Raw genomic sequence first — 21049 nt, 5'->3', positions numbered from 1 at the left:
GAAGAATATCTCAGTAATGCAGAGAGCGCATTGAATTCGTACCTGACTATTACTACATGCATTCCCCGAGTTTTCAATAGACATACTACACTCTACTCTGAAGATATGGAGACAGCAGACAGCCAACTGCCCCGAGTCGCATTAATGCCATGCAATGACCTTCAATAACCCTATCTATCCAGCCCAGTGAGCACCCAACACTCCTTGCCAACCAGCCAGCCAGCCGACTGCCTCATTCACTTTCCCAGACGTATGTTAGATGGTAAGTGTATGTTGAAAAACTAAAGTACAGGAAGAAGGTAAGGTAAGGTAGCATGGGTATTTCAACATGGATCTGAACCTAGAACGAGTCCATCATCTTACCAATAGTAAAGGCAACAAAGATTCGGACTGGACTAGATCAAAAGAGATGATATGAGAAGAGAAGTTATGATATCATAGAGCAACCAGACCAGAGTAGATGCACGCTCAATAACCACAGCACAGAACAAATGTCAACAAAAGCTTTTTTGCAGGACCATCCAAACTAAAAGGAAGGGGGATGCAAAGTCTTGTTGTATCGTTTCGAAAATTCATTGCTCGTGAACCATAACACCACCGTTACCCGTGAACAGATTAGAGGAGATGAACTGGACAGTCCGCGTGCCGAGGAGAAGACATTGGAGGACGGACAAAACTGTGACCGGGAGAAGCCCGCTCTCAGAGACTCTCTACTACCAGGCAGTCAATCGCGGTACCAGCAGTGTCCAACTACTGCGACGGAGTGATGGCGGGAGCGGCGGGAGCACCATTCGGTCCTCCGCGTCCACGGCCGCCGCGGCCTCGGCCACGACCCCGGAAGTCACCACGACCGCGGCCACGGAAGCCATCGCCTCCACGGCCACGACCACGGCCGCGACCTCGGACGCTACCCTGTCTCTGGTGGCGATGACCGACGGGCTCAAACCCATTTTCGGGCTTAGGGGCTGCTGCATTCTCTTGAGATGCAACATCGGCGTCGGCAGTGATGTTAGCGGGGGTTGCCTGGAGGCCGGTTTCCGTCTCGGCAGGGTCACGGGGAACTTCAACGAAACCCTCCGTGTTGGTGGAAGAAGCAAGAGGGTCGTTGTGGGGCTCCCATGTCGATTCAGCTACTGCATTCGCACCCTCACCTACGAGGGTTTGAGGAGGCGGTGCAGCATTGTCGGCTTCACTTGCAGCTGCCGCGGGCTCGGTTGCGGCAGCTTGGGCCGCATAAGCTGGGTCTTGGAGTTCGGTGTAGGCGGCATTGGCTGTGGTAGGGTCGGTTGCGGGTGCAGCCTCTGCGGCATCGGCGGGCTCTTCAGCAGAGGGTTCTGAGAGTTGCTTGACTTTTGCGTCTGCAAATTGAAAGTCAGCTCCATTTTTGAAAACAACCACCACGAAAGCTTACAGGTAACGTCTAGTGTCTCCCCCTCAACACTCAGAATCTTCTCGTCAGCCCCATCGATAAGTTTCTGCATTGCAGCAACTGCGTCGAGCGTGCCAGCGTAAACCTGGGTGAGGACACCTTCAAACGCACGGCTCTCAGGCAAAGTCTCGTCGCCATGAAGCCTCCTAACTGCGGCAGTGCAAAGGAACTTGCTCACGCTCAGCAACTGCTGAGTGAAGTCTTCCTTCTTGACTTCTGGCATCTCCGGCGGTGCACTAGCAGCAGCGGCCTTTACTTGGAGAGCCTTCACCTCCTCCTTGTGTGCCTTCTCCAACTCTGCCTTCTGACTGGCCAAGCGCTGCTCGTAGAATGTCGCAAACTCCTTGTAATGAGCAATCTGCTCCTCCAGCTGCGCAATGGCGGCCCGAAGAGCAGGCTTCTTCAGCGCCTGTGCCATCTGGTCATTGTTGATCTTCTTCTCGGCAACCAGCTCCTCAAGCTCCTTGTTCGGGTTCTCGGCGATAATGGCGTCGACTTTCGCGGTAGCATTCTAGATTGGTTCAGCATGAGGCGTGGAGTGAAAAAAAAAAAAAGCAAATAGGTTTTGCCCAAGCGCTTACCAGCTTCTTCACATTGTTGCGCAGATTCCTGAACAACATTAGCACCGTCTCTGAGCCGCGAAGGAAAAGGCGCCAGCAATTGAGGCGGCGAAGATCCAGGCCGATCATACCTTTGAAGTTCCTTGTAGTGTGGGAAGTCGACAAGCTCTGAAGCAGCAGTCGCAACAGAGCTAGTAGCAGTGTTGAGCTTCGCTTCTGAGGGGGAGGGAGACTGCGTAGCGGCAGTGTCGCGAGCAGCTGCAGCCATGATGTAGGTGGAAATGGTAACGGAGCGTGAAATTCGGATGATAATCAAGCTGATTAGAACTGGATAAAAGGATAGAATGAAAGAGAGAAGAGATGCAGAGCTTAAGCAGCAGCCTGAAGGGATATGTAACAGAGAGGAAGAAGAGAGGAGGAACTGACGTGTAGAAACGAGTGGAGGGCAGAAGAAACAAAGGTCCAGGGCGGGCCTTCACTGATCGCTGCCGCCGCCTGGCTTGTCGCGTGGGCACCAACACTGAACTCTTGGATCAGCCTCAATCTTAATACACTTTTATAGCTAAAGCATAAATATTCACTTGGATTGATTTGATTTTAGGAGCATGGTATTCTTTTAATCATAACCTTCTTATCCATAAGTTGTGAGCTTTCTAGGAGCTGTTAGATTAGTATAGCGACCTATGACGGTGGCGCTCCGTCCAAGCTCAAGCTATTTATACTCAAACAGCTATGCAAAATAAAACATCGAATTGGGTATCATGAAACGGAAATTCCAAAATAACACCGCCCTCTGTTCCGTCCTAGGGTTTGTCAGTAACACCCCAGGTGAATAGACCGAAAACATGGACCAGCCCTTCACCATCCCATTATCTGAGCCCCCACCCATTCATCATTGTCAGTAACAATTGGGCAGCGCGGACTTCCAGAGCTAATCAAACATATCGCATTCGTCTCGAAGTCCTCGCTCAACCTTTGAATTTCCGTAGTGTTTTCTGTACCACCAAGACCCTCCAATCAGCACCAAATCATACCAAAACCGTCGTTGTGGTTTGTCACGTACCTCAGTCACCTTGCGAACAGCATTCAGACTAATATGTTTCTCTCCAGACTTGCGCGATCGGATTGATGCTTCGCGCATGAGCCTGTTTTCGTTTGTTAGAATTATCTTGCCGCATTGAGGGACGCGCTGTTCGATGTGCAATGCCGTAATGGCATGGAATGGGAGGGACGAAGAAGATCGGGCGGTTGGAGTATCAGTGACTTACTCTTGCATAAAGAGCATGTAGTTGAGGAATATCTGTAATAGATATCAAATGTTAGCAGGTATCAATGAATCGTCGCTCGGGTTATGTTTGTTTACCAGTATGTCGGCGTTCTTGCTCAGGCTTCGGTTCGCGTGAGCTTTGACTATCCGCTTCACTGTCGCGCGGGGATAGAGCTTCTGCGTAGCTGCCATTCCGATATTGTGTGCGAGATATTTCCCTTGAGTGGTAGTAGTGAGTTTGCGGAGTATGGCGTCGGAGTGCGAGGCCTCAAGCTCCCGGTGTTGCATTAGGTAATCGGGCTATCGGAGCCCGGCCGAAGAGCTTGTAGTATCCCTGTTACGGACTTACAATACACAGCGATATGCCGCTGTGGAGAGTTCGGGAAAGAGATTATAATATATGCAATTGAACCTATTAGTTGGGGTTATGTACAAGCTAAAGCTAAGCATCTACCTAGTCAGCCTTTGGCGAAGATACCTCCAAACTACGAAAGCCGCTACAGATCCCATGGCGACGCGCCAAGCAACGAAGATATAGAGAGCAACCCGAATCCTCTGATAGTAGCCCCTGAGCATGATGCCCACTGCGTAGGCGCTCCCATCAGGACTCTTATCAGAGGTTCCGTAATATCTTCCTACCCCAAGCCCTCCGATGCCGACCTTGTTACGATCGTCTTCGCCCTTCTCCTGCACCTCAACCGGTAACGCAGCCGTTTCGCCATCAATGGCAGTATCGCTAGGCCGGGGCCGCGCCCCAAATCTGACCTGATGCATATTGCGTTTACGCAACTGATATGTGAGAGCATTCACAAGCAAGCGCAGGTCAAGGGCAGTGAAGTTGGGATAATTCCACAGCTGGACAGCTGTGTGAGGAGGTAGCATATCCAAAAAGTCGGCTAATATGCCGAGCGTCAGTCCCCAGAGGAGGAGTGGAGGGGGCTGGATCGAGCCGTGTTGTGAGCCACAAAGCATTGATTTGCGTTTCTGCAGCCAGGTGGCGGATGGAGCGGTTGCAATACTGCGTTTTAGATTGGTAACATCTTGCAAGCTTTCAGTAGGACTCAGCCTGATTGCTGAAAACTGCATATAGCCCATCATAGTCCGGCTCGCTAGGCGAGCCATAAGACCACCTATACTTGCAAGCCGTTGTGTCATGTCGACGTGTTCTACCGTGCGCGACGATGGAGAAAGGAGGACGTTTAGTGATACCCAGTGAGTCGACGCTACCTCATCTGGCTGTAGTTCGAGAACAGGGGAGTCGCATCCTGTCAAGAGGAAGACGTACGGACACAGAACCATCAAACTGAACCTGATTAGCTTCGATGTGAATAAAAAAATAAATAAATAAAAAAAGGGAAAATAAAAAGGATAAAAAAATAATAGAAATAATAAAAATAAAAAAAGCAAAGAAAAGAAAGAAACATAGCAGACGTACGGAACGCTACCCCAGCTCGATGTCACAACTCGCTCAGGCAGATTCCCGACATATATACAATCGTCCGTAGTCAAGTCGAGGCCCACCTCTTCTGAAGCCTCTCGAATGGCGGCTGCTCGGTCATCGGCATCCTCTGGATCTCGTTTGCCTCCCGGGAGAGCGACATGGCCGGTCCAACGATCCCCAACGCGCGACGCTCTTTTGATGAACAGAACCTCGGGATCTCCATTTTGTACCCACGATTGGGAGAAGAAGTTGTCGAGCTGGTCTGTCACGGGAAGGTTGGTATCATTTCGCGGGAGTGAGGATCGATTCAACCGGTGACTGTACGTGGGTCGGACTCGAAGGACTAGGGCGACGGAGGCTCGTTTCTTGCATTGTGGAGGATTGGGGACGTGAGGGTAGGTGTGTTTGTGGAGGTCTAGCAGCACACTGTGAAGGGACGAAGATAGAGATCTCAGCTGCGATGAGGCTGTTGTATTGTCGTGCATCAGGCTCAAGCTGCGCAAAAGCGCAAGAAGTATGCAGTATTTACAAAGATATCTACGGAGTAGCAGAGGAGGCCTTGATATCGGGCTCCGCAGAAAATTACCAAGAGATGACGCTAATACCGGAACGGTCCCGGGTCCACTCGACAGCGGTACCATCCCCGGGCTCCCATTGGTCGCGGCGGGGCCTGGAGTGAGCTTTCTGCCGCACGTGCTCGAATGCAGCACGAGAAAGCGTAGAGTGCCTCACTATAGCCCGCCGCCATTTTAGCCTGGCAAAGCTATATCTGCTGAGGTTTCCCGTCCTCCACTTCGACAGATTCTGACTTTTGCCTTCTCTGAGCAATTGCCCTCGTGACAGTGTTTTTGGACTGACGTGCCTTTGTTTGCTTTGCTGAGAGGACGTCTACCACTCGAGCTCGATCGTACGGGAGCACAACCTACACCATCTCCACCCCTACTCCAACGGCCCGTTCTGGAGCAATTGCGCTGTCATGCGTTTCGGAAAGACTCTGCGGAACGCTGTCTATCCGCCATGGAGTAAGAACTATATCGACTACAACAAGCTGAAGGGCCTCCTCAGGGAACATGATGTCATTGGTGATGACAGCGACACGGACGGCGCATGGACGGAGCAGGACGAGGAGAAGTTTGTCCAGGAACTGCTCAATGTGCAGCTAGACAAGGTCAATGCCTTTCAGGTGCAGACCTCCCAGCAGTTGCGAGAACGGACCAGCGCATGCGAGGGCAAACTTCGACCTCTGGCTGAGGCTGGAGAGGAGAACACCGCCGCCGTCGCAGAAGAGGAGAGGGTCAAGGTCGCTTCCGAGGTCTTGACCGAGCTGGATGAAATCACCAAGGAGGTCAGTGAGCTGGAGAAATACAGCCGCATCAACTTCACTGGCTTCCTGAAAGCTGCGAAGAAACATGACCGCAAGCGAGGCGCCCGGTATCGTGTAAAGCCTCTGCTTCAAGTCCGCTTGTCGCAGCTACCATTCAATTCGGAGGACTACTCGCCACTCGTCCGCAGACTTTCGGTGATGTACTCTTTCGTGCGCGAGATTCTGAGCACAAAGGCCGTCGAGCCTGAACGGGGTTTCGGCCAAGACCAGTATTCCTCGTTCAAATTCTGGATTCATGCGGACAACCTGTTGGAAGTCAAGACTCTGATCCTTCGCAAGCTGCCGGTCCTCATCTATAACCCCAAGTCTTCGAAGGAGCTGGAGAGCCACGCCAACGACCCTACCATTACCTCGTTGTACTTTGATAACCCCCAGTTCGACCTCTACACCCAAAAGGTTGCCCGTAGCCCTGAGGCTGGCTCGCTGCGGCTGCGCTGGTCCGGCAACCTCCAAGAGAAGCCACCGATCTACCTGGAAAAGAAGATTGTGACCAGCGACAACCTTAGCAAAGAGGTGAAGGTTCAGCTTAAGCAGAAGCACATCAAAGAATTCCTCGACGGTGAATATCGGTTAGAGAAGCAGGTTCATCGGATGGAGGATAAGGGTAATGGAGAGGTGGAGCAGGCCGAGTCGTTGAAAAGGGATGTGGAAGAACTGCAATCCTTCATCAAGGAGTACAACCTTCAGCCTATGCTTCGGGCCAACTATACCCGCACAGCTTTCCAAATCCCCGGTGATGACCGAATTCGCATCTCTTTGGACACGAATTTGGCGCTCATCAGAGAGGACTCCCTGGATAGCGAGCGTCCTTGCCGCGACGAAAACGAGTGGCATCGTACCGACATCGATGACACCGGAATGGAATACCCATTCACCGCCATCAGGACCGGCGAGATATCCCGCTTCCCCCATGGCCTACTAGAAATCAAGCTGCGCGGCAGTGCGGCGCATAATTCAGAGTGGGTGAAGGATTTGATGGTTTCTCACCTTGTAAAGGAGGCTCCACGGTTCTCCAAGTTTGCCCACGGTGTTGCGCAGCTATTCGAGGACCACGTCAACAGCTTTCCATTCTGGCTTTCCGAGCTTGACAATGACATTCGACGTGATCCTGAAACTGCATTCCATGAAGAGCAAGAGCGCCTGGCAAAGCACGCCGAGGAGGACATGGCAGTAGGAAGCTTCCTTGGAGCGAGAACGAGCCCAGCTGCAAGGCCCCTCGTGGGATCACCTATCACTAGATTCACAGACCTTGAGCCGCCGCGGCCGCGGCCACAGCCACACATCTCAACTCCCCAACCCCGGCCACAAGACCGGGAGCGTGAGCGTGATGCGGAGAGAGAACGCCAGGAAGAGCCCGCACTCCTCACTCGACAGGAAGGAGAAGAAGAACCCCTCACACAATCCCGTCTGGCATCTCTGTTCCCCTCGTTCATTGGATATAACCGCAACAAGTCATCCGTCGTTCTACCGCCGGGTGTCCAGGAGCCAGGATACTGGATCAAGGATGCAGGCCCCGTCCGCGTCGAAACAAAGGTATGGCTCGCCAACCAGCGCACCTTCATCAAGTGGCTGCACATCAGCATTCTGCTTTCCACCCTTTCTCTCGGTCTATACAACGCAGCAGGCAAGCACAACGACATTGCTCGCGCCTTGTCCATCGTCTACACCGCCTTTGCCGTCTTTGCAGCTGCATGGGGATGGTACATGTATGAAATGCGCGCAAGGCTCATCCGACGCCGAAGCGGGCGCGACCTCGACAACACATTCGGTCCTATCGTCGTATGTATCGGGTTGGCTGTTGCGCTTATCCTCAACTTTGCTTTCAAGGTATGTTCTTCACTTATCATTGCTGGCTCAGAAATGAAACAAACTAACAAGCGTAGTACTCCTCTACGATGGACAAAATCCGCGGGAACAACCCCGGCGGCACACTCGTTGACTCGCCCGTCTCGATTGCGCAAAAGGCGGAGATGTGGAAGGTCGCTAACCAGCAGCCTCTGAACTGATGGCCTTACACACTATACTCATCTCAACAATATCAACGCTCTGTCTTTGTGAGTCAAAAGTGTTAGGTATTGATGCATTATGGCGTTGATGTATTATCACGAACAACCCCTTCCGATTCAGCCGATTTGCCGCCCTGCTGTATATCATTTTGTGTTTCTGGTTGCTGTAGATGGGATAGGTTAGTCCTGCTTTGGTTTACCTCATTAGATCATTCAATCAATATACGTCATCCTCACGGTCCCACATGTGCATGCTGAAGTCCTCTAAACACTACGAGACCCTATCCACCCATATTCGACCATGTATATTTCCTCTCTGGCTGACCGTCTCGAAGTAACGGCGCGCATTCAGCATCATTGATGTCTGTAGTCTCTTCACCATTCTCAATACAATGGACATTAGAAGGTCTAGCCCCGTCAAATCCAGAAAATAGCGGCGCCCTGATAGAGCGTGCTCGGGACGTAACCCGAAAATGTCGTCCTAACCAAATCATGAATATCAGTATCAGTATTAGTATATCAACATGGTATCACCGAATTCAAAACCAATGTTCGTCCCTTCATTCAATGTATCATCCACCACCACCTCACTTGGTGCAGTGGAAATAGCAGAAGAGAAAGAGACACAAGAGCGAGGTCCATGGAAATTCAAGTCTGATAAATACGTACCGTTCAAAAAAAAACCACAAACGACCACAAATACACGGTCCCCAGATACGCAATCACCCACTCCAGGATCGCGGCTCTGCGATAGTGCGTGTCGATTTGGTCGCTGACGCTTAGGGAGAGGAATGACGTTGCTAGAATGATTTCGATGACTAGGAGGGTTTAGAGGGTTTCGCTAGGATGGATGTTAATTGTGTTCATGGTAGGAGGATAAGGAGTCATGGGATTGAGATTTGGATGGGAAACGGAGAAGAAAAAAGGGGGCATACAATATCCTGACCCCCCTGCTAGTCTTCATAACCAATGGTCACCCCATGGTCTCTCATACCCAAACCCCGTCCATTGTCGTCCCACTAAAAGCAAATACAAGGACCGCCTGGAACCTCTCGTCACCGTAAACAATCGCCGCTCCCAGCGCCTGAACCGCCAAACCCGCAAAGCAAAGCCGCAGACAGATATCGTGCGCAATGCTATACTGGAAAGTATCCATTACGGCGAGGAGAGTCAGAGACAGACTTGCGCTGAAGGCAGAGGAGATTGAGGTTAGGGAGATGAGGCGAAGGGGATTGAGGGTTGAATCGTTTTCGTTTTCGTTTCCCTCGTCCTCGTCCCCGTTCCCATCCCCCTCACCGTCCTCAACACGCCCATCCCCGGCACCTTCAGACTGATGATTCTCGTCTTCAACAAGCGCAAACCCCGGCTCAAACCTAACAACATGGACCGCAGCAACAGTAAGGACGAACCCCGCCGCCGTAAGCGACGCCCAAACAAGGAAAAGCGGCTTGAGTTCAAAGGACGCAATGTCTGAAATGAAGGGGACAGAACTGTTGATCTGGCCCGGGTAGGGCTTCATTCCGCGGGTTATCCATCGTATTAGCAGGCTTGTTAGTGTTAAGAACCAGACTGTGCCTGAGAGGAGGGGGAAGAGGGGAGGCGGCGTGGTGGGATGTTGAGGATTGTGTGGTGGAGGAGGGACCAGATACGGCCGGGTTTGGGTTGAGGGTGGGCATTTGAGGTGAGGTTTTGTGTTGCGTTTGGATGGAGGAGTGAGGGGAGTTATACTGGCGCTTATCTGCTCCGCAGTAGTGTAGCTACTCTATAGTTACTTAGTTATAATAGTAGTGAGGCACTTGACAGTGCCGATTCCATGATACAAGAAATGATGTCATCGCGGGGAAGTATCTCGAAAATTGAATCATGAAATTAACCAAATTTTGGGACAAAAATATAAGAAATAATAATGGAATCAAAGTTCTTACCGGACTGTTGAGGTCGGAGATATAGTTAGCTACAGTGCTGACAAATCCCCAGGTCCCAGAGTTCCAGTCCCAGATCTATATAAACTGGATATCCCACCCGCAGAAGAGCTTTGCCTACTGCAACATCGAATACCAGCTCGAGCTTTTCGTCCAGGCCCAAATGACAAACTTCAACATCCAAATCATCTCCGACACCGTCTGCCCGGTAAGCCACCCCTCAAACTCCCCCACAACCAAGCATATCCCAAAATCCAACTCAATCTAACAATCCATCCAATCCAAGTGGTGCTACATCGGCTACCGCCGCCTAACCCGCGCAATCCTCACCCACCGGCAAAGTTACCCCACCGACAAATTCACAATAACCTGGTCGCCCTTCTACCTAAACGCCTCATCACCGCCATACCCCGGCGTAAACAAAGCCGCCTTCTACGAGAGCAAATTCGGCGCGGCCCGGACGGGCGCGATATTCGCACGTCTTGGGGCTGTCGGTGAGATTGAGGGGGTTAAGTTTGGTTTTGGGGGAAACACGGGACGGACGAGGGATTCACATCGGGTTATTTGGTTTGCTGGGAAGAAGGAACAAGAGACTGGGATTAGGGATGGGAATGGGGAGGAGAGGAAAATAGGCGGGATCCAGAGCCGTGTTGTGGAGCGGTTATTCAGGGCTTACTTTGAAGAGGAGAAGAATATTACGGATCGGGGTGTTCTTGTTGAGGCCGCTGTTGGTGCGGGACTTGAGAAAGGTGAGGTGGAGAAATTGTTGGATTCTGAGGAGGGTGGGAGGGAGGTTGATGAGGAGGCGGAGAGGGCGAGGAGGCAGTTTGTCACTGGGGTGCCGTATTTCATGGTGCAGGGGCAGTATGCCATTGAGGGGGCAGATGAGCCGGAGACGTTTTTGGAGGTGTTCTCGAAGATTAAGGTGGTAGAGAGTTCGTAGATAGATAGGTATCGATATTGTTAAGTTTACTGCGAATAATTGTATTCGCGAGGCATGATTGGACTAACATGACTCCGCACAAGCCACAATCACAACAACCACAAGCCGATCCAAGATGAGAAGCGTTGCTACAGACGCCAGGCGAGCGAACATCTAGAAATACAGAGTAGAAAGGTCAAGACGAGAAGAACGCTGACGAGAACGAGACTCGAACACGCCATCCAGCGCCTGAGCAGATGAACCAGAGCAACGTGCAAGATAAGAAGACAAGCAAGAAAGTAGAATCAAGCAGAAAGAGTAGAATCAGCAAGAATAAGTTCGCCACCATAAGTCATAAGCGTGTCGTAAAACAGATGCAGAGATGTCTCAGAGATAGGTGTCTATGTCTAACATCCCCGGTAGGTCTAATGGTAAGTAGCCTGTTGGAGTTGGAAGTCCGGAATGTAGTCGAACCAATCCGACTCAGGGTTGTAACGATAGGCCTTGAACTCCACGCCGTATGGCTTGGGTTCTAACATGTATAGCATGCCCAAGGGCACATCCAGACCGGCGACCTCGTCGCGCTTGAGACCGCGGAAGTAGGCCAGGAGAACACGAGCCACCGAGCGATGCGTGACGAGAAGCACATGGTCGGTCATACGCTCCATCTCGATGATGACGGTTCGGAGTCGGTTGATAACGTCGAGATATCCTTCGCCACCAGGGCCGGGGTAGCGGTAGAAGAGCTTGTTCTTCTTGCGCGTGGCGTACTCGTCGGGAAACTTGTCGCGGATCTCTTCGTAAGTCAAACCTTCCATCTCACCTGCATAGAGCTCGTCCAGCATTTTCATCTGCTTCACATCGTAGTCATCTTCGTTGAAATGCTCAACAGTCTGCACAGTACGCTGCATCATCGAGCTCCAGACACAAAAGTTGCGGGGCCGGTCCCGAGGGATGTACGAGGGGTTTGGAGGCGTGCTGTCGCCAGGTCGCGGTGGCATTTGAGACATCAAGTCCTTCTGTCTCTGGATTGTTTCCCATTCCTTTCTCTGTTCGTTGATGAACCGGGTAAGCGCCTTTGCGTAGCGATGCCCATTCTCGCTGAGCTCCGAGTCACCACCGATACGCCCGGCCTGGTTGTCTTTACTTTCACCGTGTCGGGTGATCCAGATCTGTCGGGGCGAGAGGTTGAAGTTGAGTAAGTAGTAAACGACCTGCGAGGAGAGGAATCCGTGAGTCTGGTGCGAGACGACCTTGCGTCCGACATCAATCATGCGGATATAAGGCATGTTCAAAGACTCCTCGTAATCACCGAGAGGGAAGTATGACTTCTCATACAAAGCGACACGCTTCTTGAAGTCCTCGAGAGCTTTGACAGGGTCTTGGTCCCTGTAGTCCGGCCCGGACAGCTTGAGGCGCATGTTCGCCTCCAGAAGCACGGGGTCCTCGCAGCTGCTTTCGAGGAACAAAACGCCAAGCTCTGGGCCAGCGCGCTTGTGGATATGGTCGACAATGGTCTTGCGCCGTTCGAGCGTGCTGTTGGTCGCGTCGAGAATGCCCACGCTGCCGTTTTCTTCGAGGATGTAGTCCAAAAGTTCGTCCAATGTCTCAAGGGCCACCTGCTCTCTCATCTTCAAAGCCTTCTGATTCTTAGGATCGAAGAAGCTCGCAGACTGGTCCATGGGCTCCTGCTCTGGAGACGCTTCGGCTATTTGCTGTTGTTCTTGGGGTGAAGCTTCGCTAGCGGGCACCACGTTGGAACCGGAAGGTGCTTCTTCCTCTCTCCCATTGACGAGAATCTTTGTGGGAACCACAGGAGGCGGGAGAGCATGGTCAAGCTCAGGAGGTGAGTCGTTCTGAGGTGCCTCATTCTGGGGCGCAGCGTGCGATTCGTTCACCGCAGAGGTCAACCCACCGACACTAACACTGAGTCGACGTACGGAATCAACAAGCTCTTGCTGCACGGAACTATTTCTCTTCTGTCCGGGCGCAGCCGGCGACTTTCCTGCAGCCACGCGACGACGCTCTCCAACGTTGAAGATTTCGGTATCATGTTGGAGCCAGTTCAAGTAACGGGCGAGTTTCTTTGTGACATAGCTCTTACCGCGAGCAGGCAGGCCGACCATGACAATGACCAGTTTAGCGCCGAGGTCACGCTGGGCAATACGTCCATCGGGCGAGACCTTGGACTTTGTAAGGCCGGGGATATCAAGGGTGGTCGCACGAACGCGGCTGGGGGTGGAAGCCTGGCTTGCTGTGGCGACACTATACGACCATTAGTCTAGAACATCAAAATGCCAAAATTGCCGAGGGATATTCAAGTATTCGTAGATAAGCATCAATGCAAGGAGTATCAAGGCACAATAGAGTATGCACTAGTGGTCCACAAGGGCTGGGAATCCCCCGACAGGCCAACGGGCACACAGAGCGCATCTAGACCACCAACAAGCTCTCTGACAGAAAAGCAAAACCGCAGATAAAGCAGGAACGGACCAACGAGAGGGCAAGACGAAAAGCATCACTTACAATTGTGGGGACGAAGGTGCGGTAGAAACCGGAGTGTCTGTTAGGGCGAACCCGACACCATCCTTGGATGCCTGCGATTTTTTATCTGAATGCAGCTCATTGCCTAGCGCTCTACCGGCAACAGTCTTCGGAGGAGGCATCAGGCTCGCATCCTTTTCGTGTTTCGGCTTGCCGCCGGAGGCAGTAGAGCCGTTCATTTTGGCCGAGTTTCGATGGTCGGGGGAAGAAGCACATGTCATGATCGCTGAGCGTGCAATGTCAGTGTGTTGGGCCATCCCCCGCGATTGGCGCAGGGATTTTGTAGCCAATATGTATGTTGACGCGTTGAGGTAGCACGACCTGGAAAAAGAAAAATATCCCGGCGAGGGAAGCGATTTATTTAACAGTGCAGACTGCGAGGAAAAGGCTTGCACGCAATCAATGATTGTCAGACTGATAAAGAGGCGAGACTGGCGGCCGAGAGAGCCGTGAGAAGAGGGGGAGCTCTCGGTGGTGGGCGGATGACTCAACCCGCTCACACAATTGAAATAAATGCTGTGATCGTTTCCAACAACGCAAACACCTGCCCGCAGGTTCTGATGCTATAGGTCCGTATAAAAAATGTGAGATTGCAGGGTATTAGCAGATGTATCTATAAAGTTGAGCAACGTGCTCGCTGCCACCGAACGATAGAACTAGTACTAATAAAAGGCGGGCAACCCGGAAGAATAGTAGGGCGGGCTGTTATGATGTCAAATCGAAGCAATCGTGATGCGGGACAAAGAAGCTGCTTAAATACTCCAGATCCACTCCCGGTCCTGGGACCTCGCATCGAGGCCTATCTTATTCTTTTGCTCTGTACCAACAACCAAGGAAAACTATGTTCTGGGTTTTACCATGTACCGTATATCACAACCAAAAAGTAAAATGGCTTGGCTTTGGCACCTGGTGGCCGGACTGCGGATGTAGAATGCTTGGCCAAGTAAGGGTGCATCACGATAAGCTGACCCTCTGCCCACTATCCACCTCATAATTCCAGGAGCCTGGTTTGCCAAGGTACCACTGCGGCCCCTTTGTCCTGTGGCTTTGCCGGTCTTCAACATCCCTATTATTTCTCATTGGTCCACGTCTTGTCTAGTTGCTGATGAGATTGAGGCGATACCAAAGCATAAAACGCTCCCGGTGTCTATCACTTTACGCCTAAATGAGGCGGATGAGGCTGAGCGACTTCCAATCCCGCGAGTCTTGAGTACATCCTCTGACTTGGCTGGCGATGCAGCGGTGCCATTTGAGTTGCTGCCTGTGTAACCGCATACTGAGTCCGCTGAGCTGTGTGGTTTCACTGCGCATCAGGATACCCTCTTGTTGCTTGGCATCTCTCCCGTGAGCAGTCTTATGAATTCCCGCACTCAGGGGTCATGTCTTCGCCCCGTCCCGCCCTCGTCTCGCCAAATATGATCGCCATTGACGCGACTTAACGTGTGCCATTATGCTGCGGGATTCTTGGCGCTTGGCAGTCACGCTGAGCTGGCCCTGGATAGAATCCACCGGTTTTAGCGGCAGTATATCTGTTGTTCCTATACACATCTCTCCAGGCAATCTCGAACAAGTCGAGTCGAGCCTACTTGTCCAGCCTCAGTGTCAGAGCGATGAGCGTGGCGTAGGCGGCGACGCTCAAAGCCGTCAGAATAACCACCGCGTTTCCGCTCGTTCTAAATTTTTGCCGATGCACTCCGTCGTCTCCCACCTCAGAGAAGAACTGCCGATTGCCCTGCTGACGTCGAAAAAGACCGATGATGAGCACCCCTGTACCGTAGACGGCGAATAAAGCGCCAGTGCTATAGAATTCATTGGTGAAGATCTTGAGGACGACAAGGGCGAAGGAGAATTGAGAGAGGGCCGTCCGGATATAGGCGCCTTCGAAGGTTCGCTGCGCTGCTCGTACCTCCACGATTTCGTCGTTCGTCAATGCAACGGTACGGGCACGGTGCATCCGTAGGCGATAGCGGTCTGCTGCGCGGCGCTGGTACTTATTAGAGACAGTGGACAAGGTTTCAAGTCAGTGTTATACAGGGTGGCACGAATGGAAGTGCGGGCTGCCTTCCCCGGACCCTGGGGATCAAACGCACCTCGAACATGGCTGCTAGTCGACGGACTCGAATGTGAAAGTTATGAGTGTAGATATTGCCGACGCAATCGACTGTAGAGTTCTGGTCCTTGATAACACCATAATCATTGAGGTGAGGCGATGCGCTGAAAGACTTGTCGCGTGGGAAGGTCAGCCGGAGCTGCACGAACCTCGCTCACGTGGACCAGGAGGCATGAGGCCGCCCAGTCTTGGTAGAACCATACTCAAGCAGCACAAACGTTTGTTTGAAGTCGGATATACTATCAAGCTGTATTTGATCAGACTCTGCACAGAATATCAGAATTCTGAAGACAGAATACTCTCGCGACCACAGATACTCAAACTGATCTCTCTGCGGAATTCCATTACATACGAACAACTGCCTCCTGATTGGCCCGGTAACTGCTCACAACGGCCAACAGTTTTTCCACCAATAGGGGTGCTCCATTAACAAAGGCTTCAACTGTCGGCTATCGAGATTGCCCTCAACAGCAGTCAATCGCCGCCCCCATCTTTGCTCAGTTCCCCACACTCTGGCTATGGTCGGAGTTGGCTCCGATGGGGGTTCGGGCGAGAAGACCCCGTTAGATAGAAAAACGGTTGCGACTGATTGGGCCGACGCAAGTCTCCAAACTCATGAGCTAGCCTTCTCCTCGACACAATCTTCTTCTTCCTTATCCTCTTCCTCGTCTCTGAGCTTCATAGATTTAATCTCCAGAAAGAGTACAGTCTGCGAAAATGGGCAAGGTATTCGATGCGGCCGAGGGTAGGTGCTCACCGTCAGTTGCGCGCAACTACTGCTGATACATAACAGTCGCGAAACACAATTCCAAAGAAAGTTGCTGGGTAATTCTCTATGGAAAAGTTTACGATGTACGAATCCAGTCATTGCGGCATCTTCCTTGAACAGTGCTAAACCAATTCGCCGCGTTAGGTCACCGACTTTCTCTCCGAGCACCCTGGTGGCTCTAAGATCATCCTCAAACTCTCTGGCCAGGATGCTACCGAGGAATACGACCCAATTCACCCGCCGGGAATCCTAGAGGAGAACCTCAAACCAGAGGCCTTCCTAGGGACCGTGGATCCCGCCACGGCATCGAAGAAGCCTGATGCTACCTTGACCCAAGAAGAGAAGAAGAAGGATGAGGACGTCCCAATGGAGGCCCTCTTGAACATGGAAGATATCGAACAGGTGGCTACCAAGAAGGTCAGCAAGAAGGCGTGGGCTTACTACTATTCCGCATCCGATGACAAGATTACAAAACACTTCAACACAGAAGTCTATCGAGCAATCACCCTGCGGCCGCGCGTATTCATTGACTGCTCGAAATGCGAGCTGGACATTACGGTCCTCGGACACAAAGTCGGGATCCCGATCTTTGTTGCTCCCGCGGCGATGGCACGCCTCGGTAACCCAGCTGGTGAGGCGGGAATCGCAGAAGCATGTCGCAGCTTTGGCGGCATGCAGGTTATCTCCAACAATGCCTCTATGACGCCGGAACAGATTGTGGAAAATGCCGCTCCCGATCAGGTTTTCGGGTGGCAGTTATATGTGCAGACCGATCGCAAGAAGAGTGAGGCTCAGCTAGCACGCATCAAGAAGCTCCCGGCAATCAAATTTGTGGTCCTCACGCTAGACGCGCCAGTTCCTGGGAAACGAGAAGATGACGAGCGAGGCAATGCTGCTGCCGGCGTTGGTGGAACCGAGAGTGGTGTAGGGAAGCAGCTGTTCCAGGGAACAGACCCGACGCTCACCTGGAGAGATACCCTGCCCTGGTTGAAACAGCATACCGACCTTCCCGTCATCCTCAAGGGTCTTCAAACACACGAAGATGCGTACATTGCTTCGCTTCATGGGCCGCAGGTCAAGGGCATCATTCTCTCGAACCACGGTGGACGCGCTCTCGACACCGCCCCTCCCGCCGTTCATACTCTGCTAGAGATACGGAAATACTGCCCCGAAGTCTTTGACAAGCTTGAAGTCTGGGTCGATGGTGGCATCCGACGCGGAACCGATGTCGTCAAAGCTCTCTGCCTTGGCGCAAAGGCTGTAGGAGTTGGGCGACCTGCTTTATGGGGTCTGGGAGCTGGTGGTACCGAAGGTGTCAAGCGCATGTTACAGAGTATGACCCTCAATATTTAGAATACTTGTATGACCTGCTAACTCTCTTAGTCTTGGCCGATGAGACGGCCACGACAATGCGGTTGCTTGGCGTTGAGCGCGTTGAGCAACTAGGACCTCAACATGTAAGCCCTCACCTCTAACTTACGTGATAGTATGATACTTACATCCTGGCAACAGATCAATACTCGCCTCGTGGAACAGCAAATCTACGACGGGCCATCAGGGCTGGATTCGTTACGGAAAGTATACCGGGCAAAGCTCTAGATGATTTAGACAGTTGCATGTTTGATAGCGTTGTTTGTACCTACCCTGTAATTTGGACGCTCATAGTATTCCTAAAAATCTTCTGTTTCTCGAAATAAAGAGAGCCAAGCATGCTTATGTTGTAGTGTTGTTACCATGTGGTTGGGGCTGAAAGTTATACTATGAGTACGGGGTTAGCGACGGAGATAAATCGCGGAGTCCGGTCTGATATCCTCCTTCCATAAACCAGCTGGACTACCTTCCATTACATGTCCCGTCTGTTCGGATATTAGCCTGATCGGTTATTTCCTACATATTGTACCTGAATATATGAACTTCAGTTATTATCTTTTTCCCTCATCGTATCTCAGATACCCACACGCGTCAGGACACCAAAATGGCCCAACCCCAACCCACCGACACCGCTCACTTACCCAAGGACAGAAAAAGAACTCGAGTACAATTATCCTGCACAGCCTGCAGAAGCCGAAAGTGAATTACTTCAAAATAAATCCCGAGTAAAGCACCAGTACTAATGCTCTCAGACTAAAATGCTGCCGTACACACCCCTGCACCAACTGCATGAAGAGAGGCGAGGCCCATCTATGTACATTTGTCGGCCGCGGCCCTCGAGGCAGATCATCGCATGGCCGAGCCAGTCCGACTCATGTCCAGGACCGCCTGCAGCATCTCGAGAATCTGATCATGTCTTTTGCGCAGCAGAAGAAGCAGGAGGATTCTGGTAGGAGCCAAGAGGCTTCGCCGCCCATGCCAGCGCCTGCACCTGATTTGCTTTCTAGACAGCCTGCGGTTACCACGCCTGAGAAGTTCGAGGCTGAAAATGAGTCACCTGCTGCGGATTGTGGTAAGCTACTTGTGAAGGATACTGGAACTAGTTATATTGAAAGCGCGCACTGGAAAGCGATTCTTCAAGAGGTTGGTCTTTCCGTTGAGATGTGGACCGCTTGTGTGCTGAAAGAAAACCAGATCAACGAGTTCAAGGAGTCATTGCAGGAAGGTGATGAGCTCTCCGATGAAGAAGCCGTCGGTGATGATGGCTCTAGTAACCCTGAACCTACGATTTGGTTTCAGATCAGCAAACCTACGAGCAAAGAGGAGCTGCTATCTGACATACCGGAGCGCCAGATAACTGACAGGTTGGTTTCTTATTATCTGAACTCAAGAGAGCCTATAGTCAGTAAGTATTTCCACGCGCTTGTTAAGCCTGTGGATGCTAATATGTCCTTCAAGCAATTCTCCATGTTCCCACCTTCCAGAAAGAGGTATGATAGCTGTCATTAAATTGCGAGAAATGTACTAACACACTCTAGTATAACAAATTCTGGTCTAGCCCAACAGACGTCTCTCTTCCTTGGCTTGGTTTGCTATATGCAATGATGGCACTGAGCACCATGTTCTACCAGAGGACTGGCGACCCAATATATGGAACTACAGGGAACTACAGCGATATCGCGGGCGTTTTTCGAAAGCGAAGTGCTCAGTGTCTTGTTCAGTCCAATTATATTGCAGCAGGACGGTATAAGGTCGAAGGCCTGTTCATTTACACCATGAGCGAGTTCTACAAGAAGCATGATGTTGAGACAGGGGTGCCTTTCCTCCTAGGCATAGCCATCAAACTGGCCATGCGCATGGGCTATCACCGGGATCCACAACATTTTCCAAGTATATCCGTATTTGACGGAGAGATGAGGAGACGCATGTGGGTTTTCCTCTGCCAGCTTGACGCTCTGCTTTCGTTTGAAGTTGGCATCCCTCGAACGATCCAAGACTGGCAATATGACACCGAGCTGCCGCGAAACCTGAAGGATGAAGATTTCAACGAGAACACCGCGCAACTACCTTCATCTAGGCCCATGGACGAAATAACCGTTTCGAGCTACTCCATTGCCAAGTCACGCCTGATGATGACTTTCGGGAAGATCCTGGATATGGCATTTTCGCGGACGCCCGTTACGTACGAAGAGACCCTCGAGGTCGACCGACGATTGGAAGAAGCACACAGTCTAGTACCGCCCTCATACCATGTACGGCCCATCAACCAAAGCATTGCAGATCCTCCAGAGTTGATATTCCAACGCTTCACTCTGGAAAATCTCTATCAGAAGTGTCGCTGTGTGCTTCATCGGAAATACCTCGGAGAAGTGCATAGTAACATGCGTTATGCATATTCACGAATAGTATGCATCAATGCTGCGAAGCAGATCCTACGGGTTCATACAGACCTATATCGTGAAATTCAGCCAGGTGGTCTGATGTACCGCAACAGACTGTTCCCCAACTCAATCCAGTACACGGACTACCTGCTTGCTGCCATGATCCTTTGCATGGAACTGTCCTACAGCCACGCCACCGGAGCCCTGAAGATGAGAAACGACGACGTCGCCGTCATTATCAAAGACCGAGATGACCTAATTTCAACGCTAGAGAACTCCCATCAAATCCTCCAGGACCTAAGCCAGCAATCCGCCGATGCTCAAAAAGCGCACGCAGCATTGACTATTATGCTTCGCAGAGCAAAGAGCGGACTGCATACTATCCCCCCTCCGAAACCAAACATCCCAAGCCAAACGGCAACCAATCAAATTACTGAAGCCCCAATTGCAGCACCGCCACCATACGATGGCTGGCCGATTGAGGTACCACACCTTCCGGCTGCGCATGTCACTAATCCGCTATTCTCCGGAAACCTCGTGCCAGACCCTATACCGTCCATGGACGAACCGTACCCGTCGCTGGGCGTCATCGGAGAGATGCTCGAAACTCCTGCTAATCTTGACTGGGTGAGTATATCTTCTTGTTGATCTTAGAAATCAAGGTGCTGACTGCAGTAGCAACTCTGGGACCAGCAAATACAGAACCGAGCAAATCTTGTAATCGATGAGCAGATGTGGTATTGACAGCAATGAGAGTTTGGATCCCTGGCTAGAAGGATCAGCACGACCCCATGATAATGATTGAAAACACCCGTGTCATTGACCAAGATATTATTCAAACACATAGCCATTCATCGGTTATTATATTCCCGAATTCGTTATACCATGGGTAGGATGTTGAACCTAGTCGGAAACAAGCGACACCGAGTTCAACTGGGACGCC

The 21049-nt window shown here is 51.5% G+C and overlaps 10 protein-coding genes across 10 annotated transcripts; 4 read left to right on the top strand and 6 right to left on the bottom strand.

Annotated features, from left to right (window-relative positions):
* Positions 1 to 47: 47 nt before the first annotated feature.
* Positions 48 to 2415, bottom strand: BDV17DRAFT_264621 (uncharacterized protein). Its single transcript, XM_073758050.1, has 4 exons — positions 2121 to 2415; positions 2011 to 2038; positions 1412 to 1940; positions 48 to 1358 (listed from the first exon to the last, which is right to left on the bottom strand). Exons 1-4 carry the CDS (start codon positions 2255 to 2257, stop codon positions 751 to 753), a joined length of 1302 nt encoding a protein of 433 aa, XP_073615114.1. The 5' UTR covers positions 2258 to 2415; the 3' UTR covers positions 48 to 750.
* Positions 2416 to 2584: 169 nt separating this feature from the next.
* On the bottom strand, positions 2585 to 3484 carry BDV17DRAFT_264617 (uncharacterized protein). Its single transcript, XM_073758049.1, has 4 exons — positions 3353 to 3484; positions 3258 to 3289; positions 3053 to 3134; positions 2585 to 2984 (listed from the first exon to the last, which is right to left on the bottom strand). The coding sequence occupies exons 1-4, from the start codon at positions 3446 to 3448 to the stop codon at positions 2958 to 2960; spliced, it is 237 nt and encodes a 78-aa protein (XP_073615113.1). The 5' UTR covers positions 3449 to 3484; the 3' UTR covers positions 2585 to 2957.
* A 178-nt stretch (positions 3485 to 3662) lies between these two features.
* BDV17DRAFT_264614 (NUDIX hydrolase) lies at positions 3663 to 5227 on the bottom strand. Its single transcript, XM_073758048.1, has 2 exons — positions 4692 to 5227; positions 3663 to 4559 (listed from the first exon to the last, which is right to left on the bottom strand). Exons 1-2 carry the CDS (start codon positions 5180 to 5182, stop codon positions 3707 to 3709), a joined length of 1344 nt encoding a protein of 447 aa, XP_073615112.1. The 5' UTR covers positions 5183 to 5227; the 3' UTR covers positions 3663 to 3706.
* Positions 5228 to 5562: 335 nt separating this feature from the next.
* Positions 5563 to 8349, top strand: BDV17DRAFT_99806 (SPX domain protein). The gene is made up of 2 exons (XM_073765459.1): positions 5563 to 7908; positions 7965 to 8349. Exons 1-2 carry the CDS (start codon positions 5674 to 5676, stop codon positions 8085 to 8087), a joined length of 2358 nt encoding a protein of 785 aa, XP_073615111.1. The 5' UTR covers positions 5563 to 5673; the 3' UTR covers positions 8088 to 8349.
* Positions 8350 to 8922: 573 nt separating this feature from the next.
* BDV17DRAFT_99810 (uncharacterized protein) lies at positions 8923 to 9914 on the bottom strand. The gene is made up of 2 exons (XM_073765460.1): positions 9023 to 9914; positions 8923 to 8928 (listed from the first exon to the last, which is right to left on the bottom strand). The coding sequence occupies exon 1, from the start codon at positions 9604 to 9606 to the stop codon at positions 9076 to 9078; it is 531 nt and encodes a 176-aa protein (XP_073615110.1). The 5' UTR covers positions 9607 to 9914; the 3' UTR covers positions 8923 to 8928; positions 9023 to 9075.
* A 93-nt stretch (positions 9915 to 10007) lies between these two features.
* BDV17DRAFT_99765 (DsbA family oxidoreductase) lies at positions 10008 to 11154 on the top strand. The gene is made up of 2 exons (XM_073765458.1): positions 10008 to 10217; positions 10296 to 11154. Exons 1-2 carry the CDS (start codon positions 10173 to 10175, stop codon positions 10950 to 10952), a joined length of 702 nt encoding a protein of 233 aa, XP_073615109.1. The 5' UTR covers positions 10008 to 10172; the 3' UTR covers positions 10953 to 11154.
* Positions 11120 to 14023, bottom strand: BDV17DRAFT_99752 (6-phosphofructo-2-kinase PFK26). Its single transcript, XM_073765457.1, has 2 exons — positions 13458 to 14023; positions 11120 to 13196 (listed from the first exon to the last, which is right to left on the bottom strand). The coding sequence occupies exons 1-2, from the start codon at positions 13730 to 13732 to the stop codon at positions 11357 to 11359; spliced, it is 2115 nt and encodes a 704-aa protein (XP_073615108.1). The 5' UTR covers positions 13733 to 14023; the 3' UTR covers positions 11120 to 11356.
* Positions 14024 to 15057: 1034 nt separating this feature from the next.
* On the bottom strand, positions 15058 to 15574 carry BDV17DRAFT_291767 (uncharacterized protein; the record flags this gene model as incomplete). The annotated part of the gene is made up of 2 exons (XM_073762195.1): positions 15058 to 15459; positions 15566 to 15574. The coding sequence occupies 2 exons, from the start codon at positions 15572 to 15574 to the stop codon at positions 15058 to 15060; spliced, it is 411 nt and encodes a 136-aa protein (XP_073615107.1).
* A 396-nt stretch (positions 15575 to 15970) lies between these two features.
* Positions 15971 to 18074, top strand: BDV17DRAFT_264602 (FMN-dependent alpha-hydroxy acid dehydrogenase). The gene is made up of 5 exons (XM_073758047.1): positions 15971 to 16330; positions 16379 to 16437; positions 16499 to 17687; positions 17738 to 17811; positions 17867 to 18074. The coding sequence occupies exons 1-5, from the start codon at positions 16303 to 16305 to the stop codon at positions 17951 to 17953; spliced, it is 1437 nt and encodes a 478-aa protein (XP_073615106.1). The 5' UTR covers positions 15971 to 16302; the 3' UTR covers positions 17954 to 18074.
* A 255-nt stretch (positions 18075 to 18329) lies between these two features.
* BDV17DRAFT_282082 (putative C6 transcription factor) lies at positions 18330 to 20850 on the top strand (the record flags this gene model as incomplete). Its single annotated transcript, XM_073760141.1, has 6 exons — positions 18330 to 18424; positions 18478 to 18868; positions 18920 to 19130; positions 19184 to 19215; positions 19264 to 20733; positions 20785 to 20850. 6 exons carry the CDS (start codon positions 18330 to 18332, stop codon positions 20848 to 20850), a joined length of 2265 nt encoding a protein of 754 aa, XP_073615105.1.
* Between the last annotated feature and the right edge of the window lie 199 nt (positions 20851 to 21049).

Source organism: Aspergillus undulatus, assembly GCF_047715775.1.
Source record: "Aspergillus undulatus strain CBS 261.88 unplaced genomic scaffold BDV17scaffold_27, whole genome shotgun sequence".
NCBI lineage: Eukaryota > Fungi > Ascomycota > Eurotiomycetes > Eurotiales > Aspergillaceae > Aspergillus > Aspergillus undulatus.
Note: the sequence above shows the minus strand (reverse complement) of the source record. Positions and strands in the feature narration are given on the sequence as shown.

What these genes read in the sequence shown, in the direction of transcription:
- BDV17DRAFT_99765 (XM_073765458.1), top strand. Translation starts at nt 10,173, where the DNA reads ATGACAAACTTCAACATCCAAATCATCTCCGACACCGTCTGCCCG. An exon ending in TCTCCGACACCGTCTGCCCG is followed by an intron (nt 10,218 to 10,295) that starts GTAAGCCACCCC and finishes ATCCAATCCAAG; the next exon opens with TGGTGCTACATCGGCTACCG.
- BDV17DRAFT_99810 (XM_073765460.1), bottom strand. Translation starts at nt 9,606, where the DNA reads ATGAAGCCCTACCCGGGCCAGATCAACAGTTCTGTCCCCTTCATTTCA.
- BDV17DRAFT_264621 (XM_073758050.1), bottom strand. Translation starts at nt 2,257, where the DNA reads ATGGCTGCAGCTGCTCGCGACACTGCCGCTACGCAGTCTCCCTCCCCC. An exon ending in CACTACAAGGAACTTCAAAG is followed by an intron (nt 2,039 to 2,120) that starts GTATGATCGGCC and finishes AATGTTGTTCAG; the next exon opens with GAATCTGCGCAACAATGTGA. An exon ending in GCAACAATGTGAAGAAGCTG is followed by an intron (nt 1,941 to 2,010) that starts GTAAGCGCTTGG and finishes GAACCAATCTAG; the next exon opens with AATGCTACCGCGAAAGTCGA.
- BDV17DRAFT_264614 (XM_073758048.1), bottom strand. Translation starts at nt 5,182, where the DNA reads ATGCACGACAATACAACAGCCTCATCGCAGCTGAGATCTCTATCTTCG. An exon ending in TCGAGCTGGGGTAGCGTTCC is followed by an intron (nt 4,560 to 4,691) that starts GTACGTCTGCTA and finishes AATCAGGTTCAG; the next exon opens with TTTGATGGTTCTGTGTCCGT.
- BDV17DRAFT_99752 (XM_073765457.1), bottom strand. Translation starts at nt 13,732, where the DNA reads ATGGCCCAACACACTGACATTGCACGCTCAGCGATCATGACATGTGCT. An exon ending in GCACCTTCGTCCCCACAATT is followed by an intron (nt 13,197 to 13,457) that starts GTAAGTGATGCT and finishes ATGGTCGTATAG; the next exon opens with TGTCGCCACAGCAAGCCAGG.
- BDV17DRAFT_99806 (XM_073765459.1), top strand. Translation starts at nt 5,674, where the DNA reads ATGCGTTTCGGAAAGACTCTGCGGAACGCTGTCTATCCGCCATGGAGT. An exon ending in TCCTCAACTTTGCTTTCAAG is followed by an intron (nt 7,909 to 7,964) that starts GTATGTTCTTCA and finishes TAACAAGCGTAG; the next exon opens with TACTCCTCTACGATGGACAA.
- BDV17DRAFT_264602 (XM_073758047.1), top strand. Translation starts at nt 16,303, where the DNA reads ATGGGCAAGGTATTCGATGCGGCCGAGG. An exon ending in TCTATGGAAAAGTTTACGAT is followed by an intron (nt 16,438 to 16,498) that starts GTACGAATCCAG and finishes TCGCCGCGTTAG; the next exon opens with GTCACCGACTTTCTCTCCGA. An exon ending in AGCAACTAGGACCTCAACAT is followed by an intron (nt 17,812 to 17,866) that starts GTAAGCCCTCAC and finishes TCCTGGCAACAG; the next exon opens with ATCAATACTCGCCTCGTGGA.
- BDV17DRAFT_264617 (XM_073758049.1), bottom strand. Translation starts at nt 3,448, where the DNA reads ATGGCAGCTACGCAGAAGCTCTATCCCCGCGCGACAGTGAAGCGGATA. An exon ending in GCAAGAACGCCGACATACTG is followed by an intron (nt 3,290 to 3,352) that starts GTAAACAAACAT and finishes TATCTATTACAG; the next exon opens with ATATTCCTCAACTACATGCT. An exon ending in CTGTTCGCAAGGTGACTGAG is followed by an intron (nt 2,985 to 3,052) that starts GTACGTGACAAA and finishes TTGGTGGTACAG; the next exon opens with AAAACACTACGGAAATTCAA.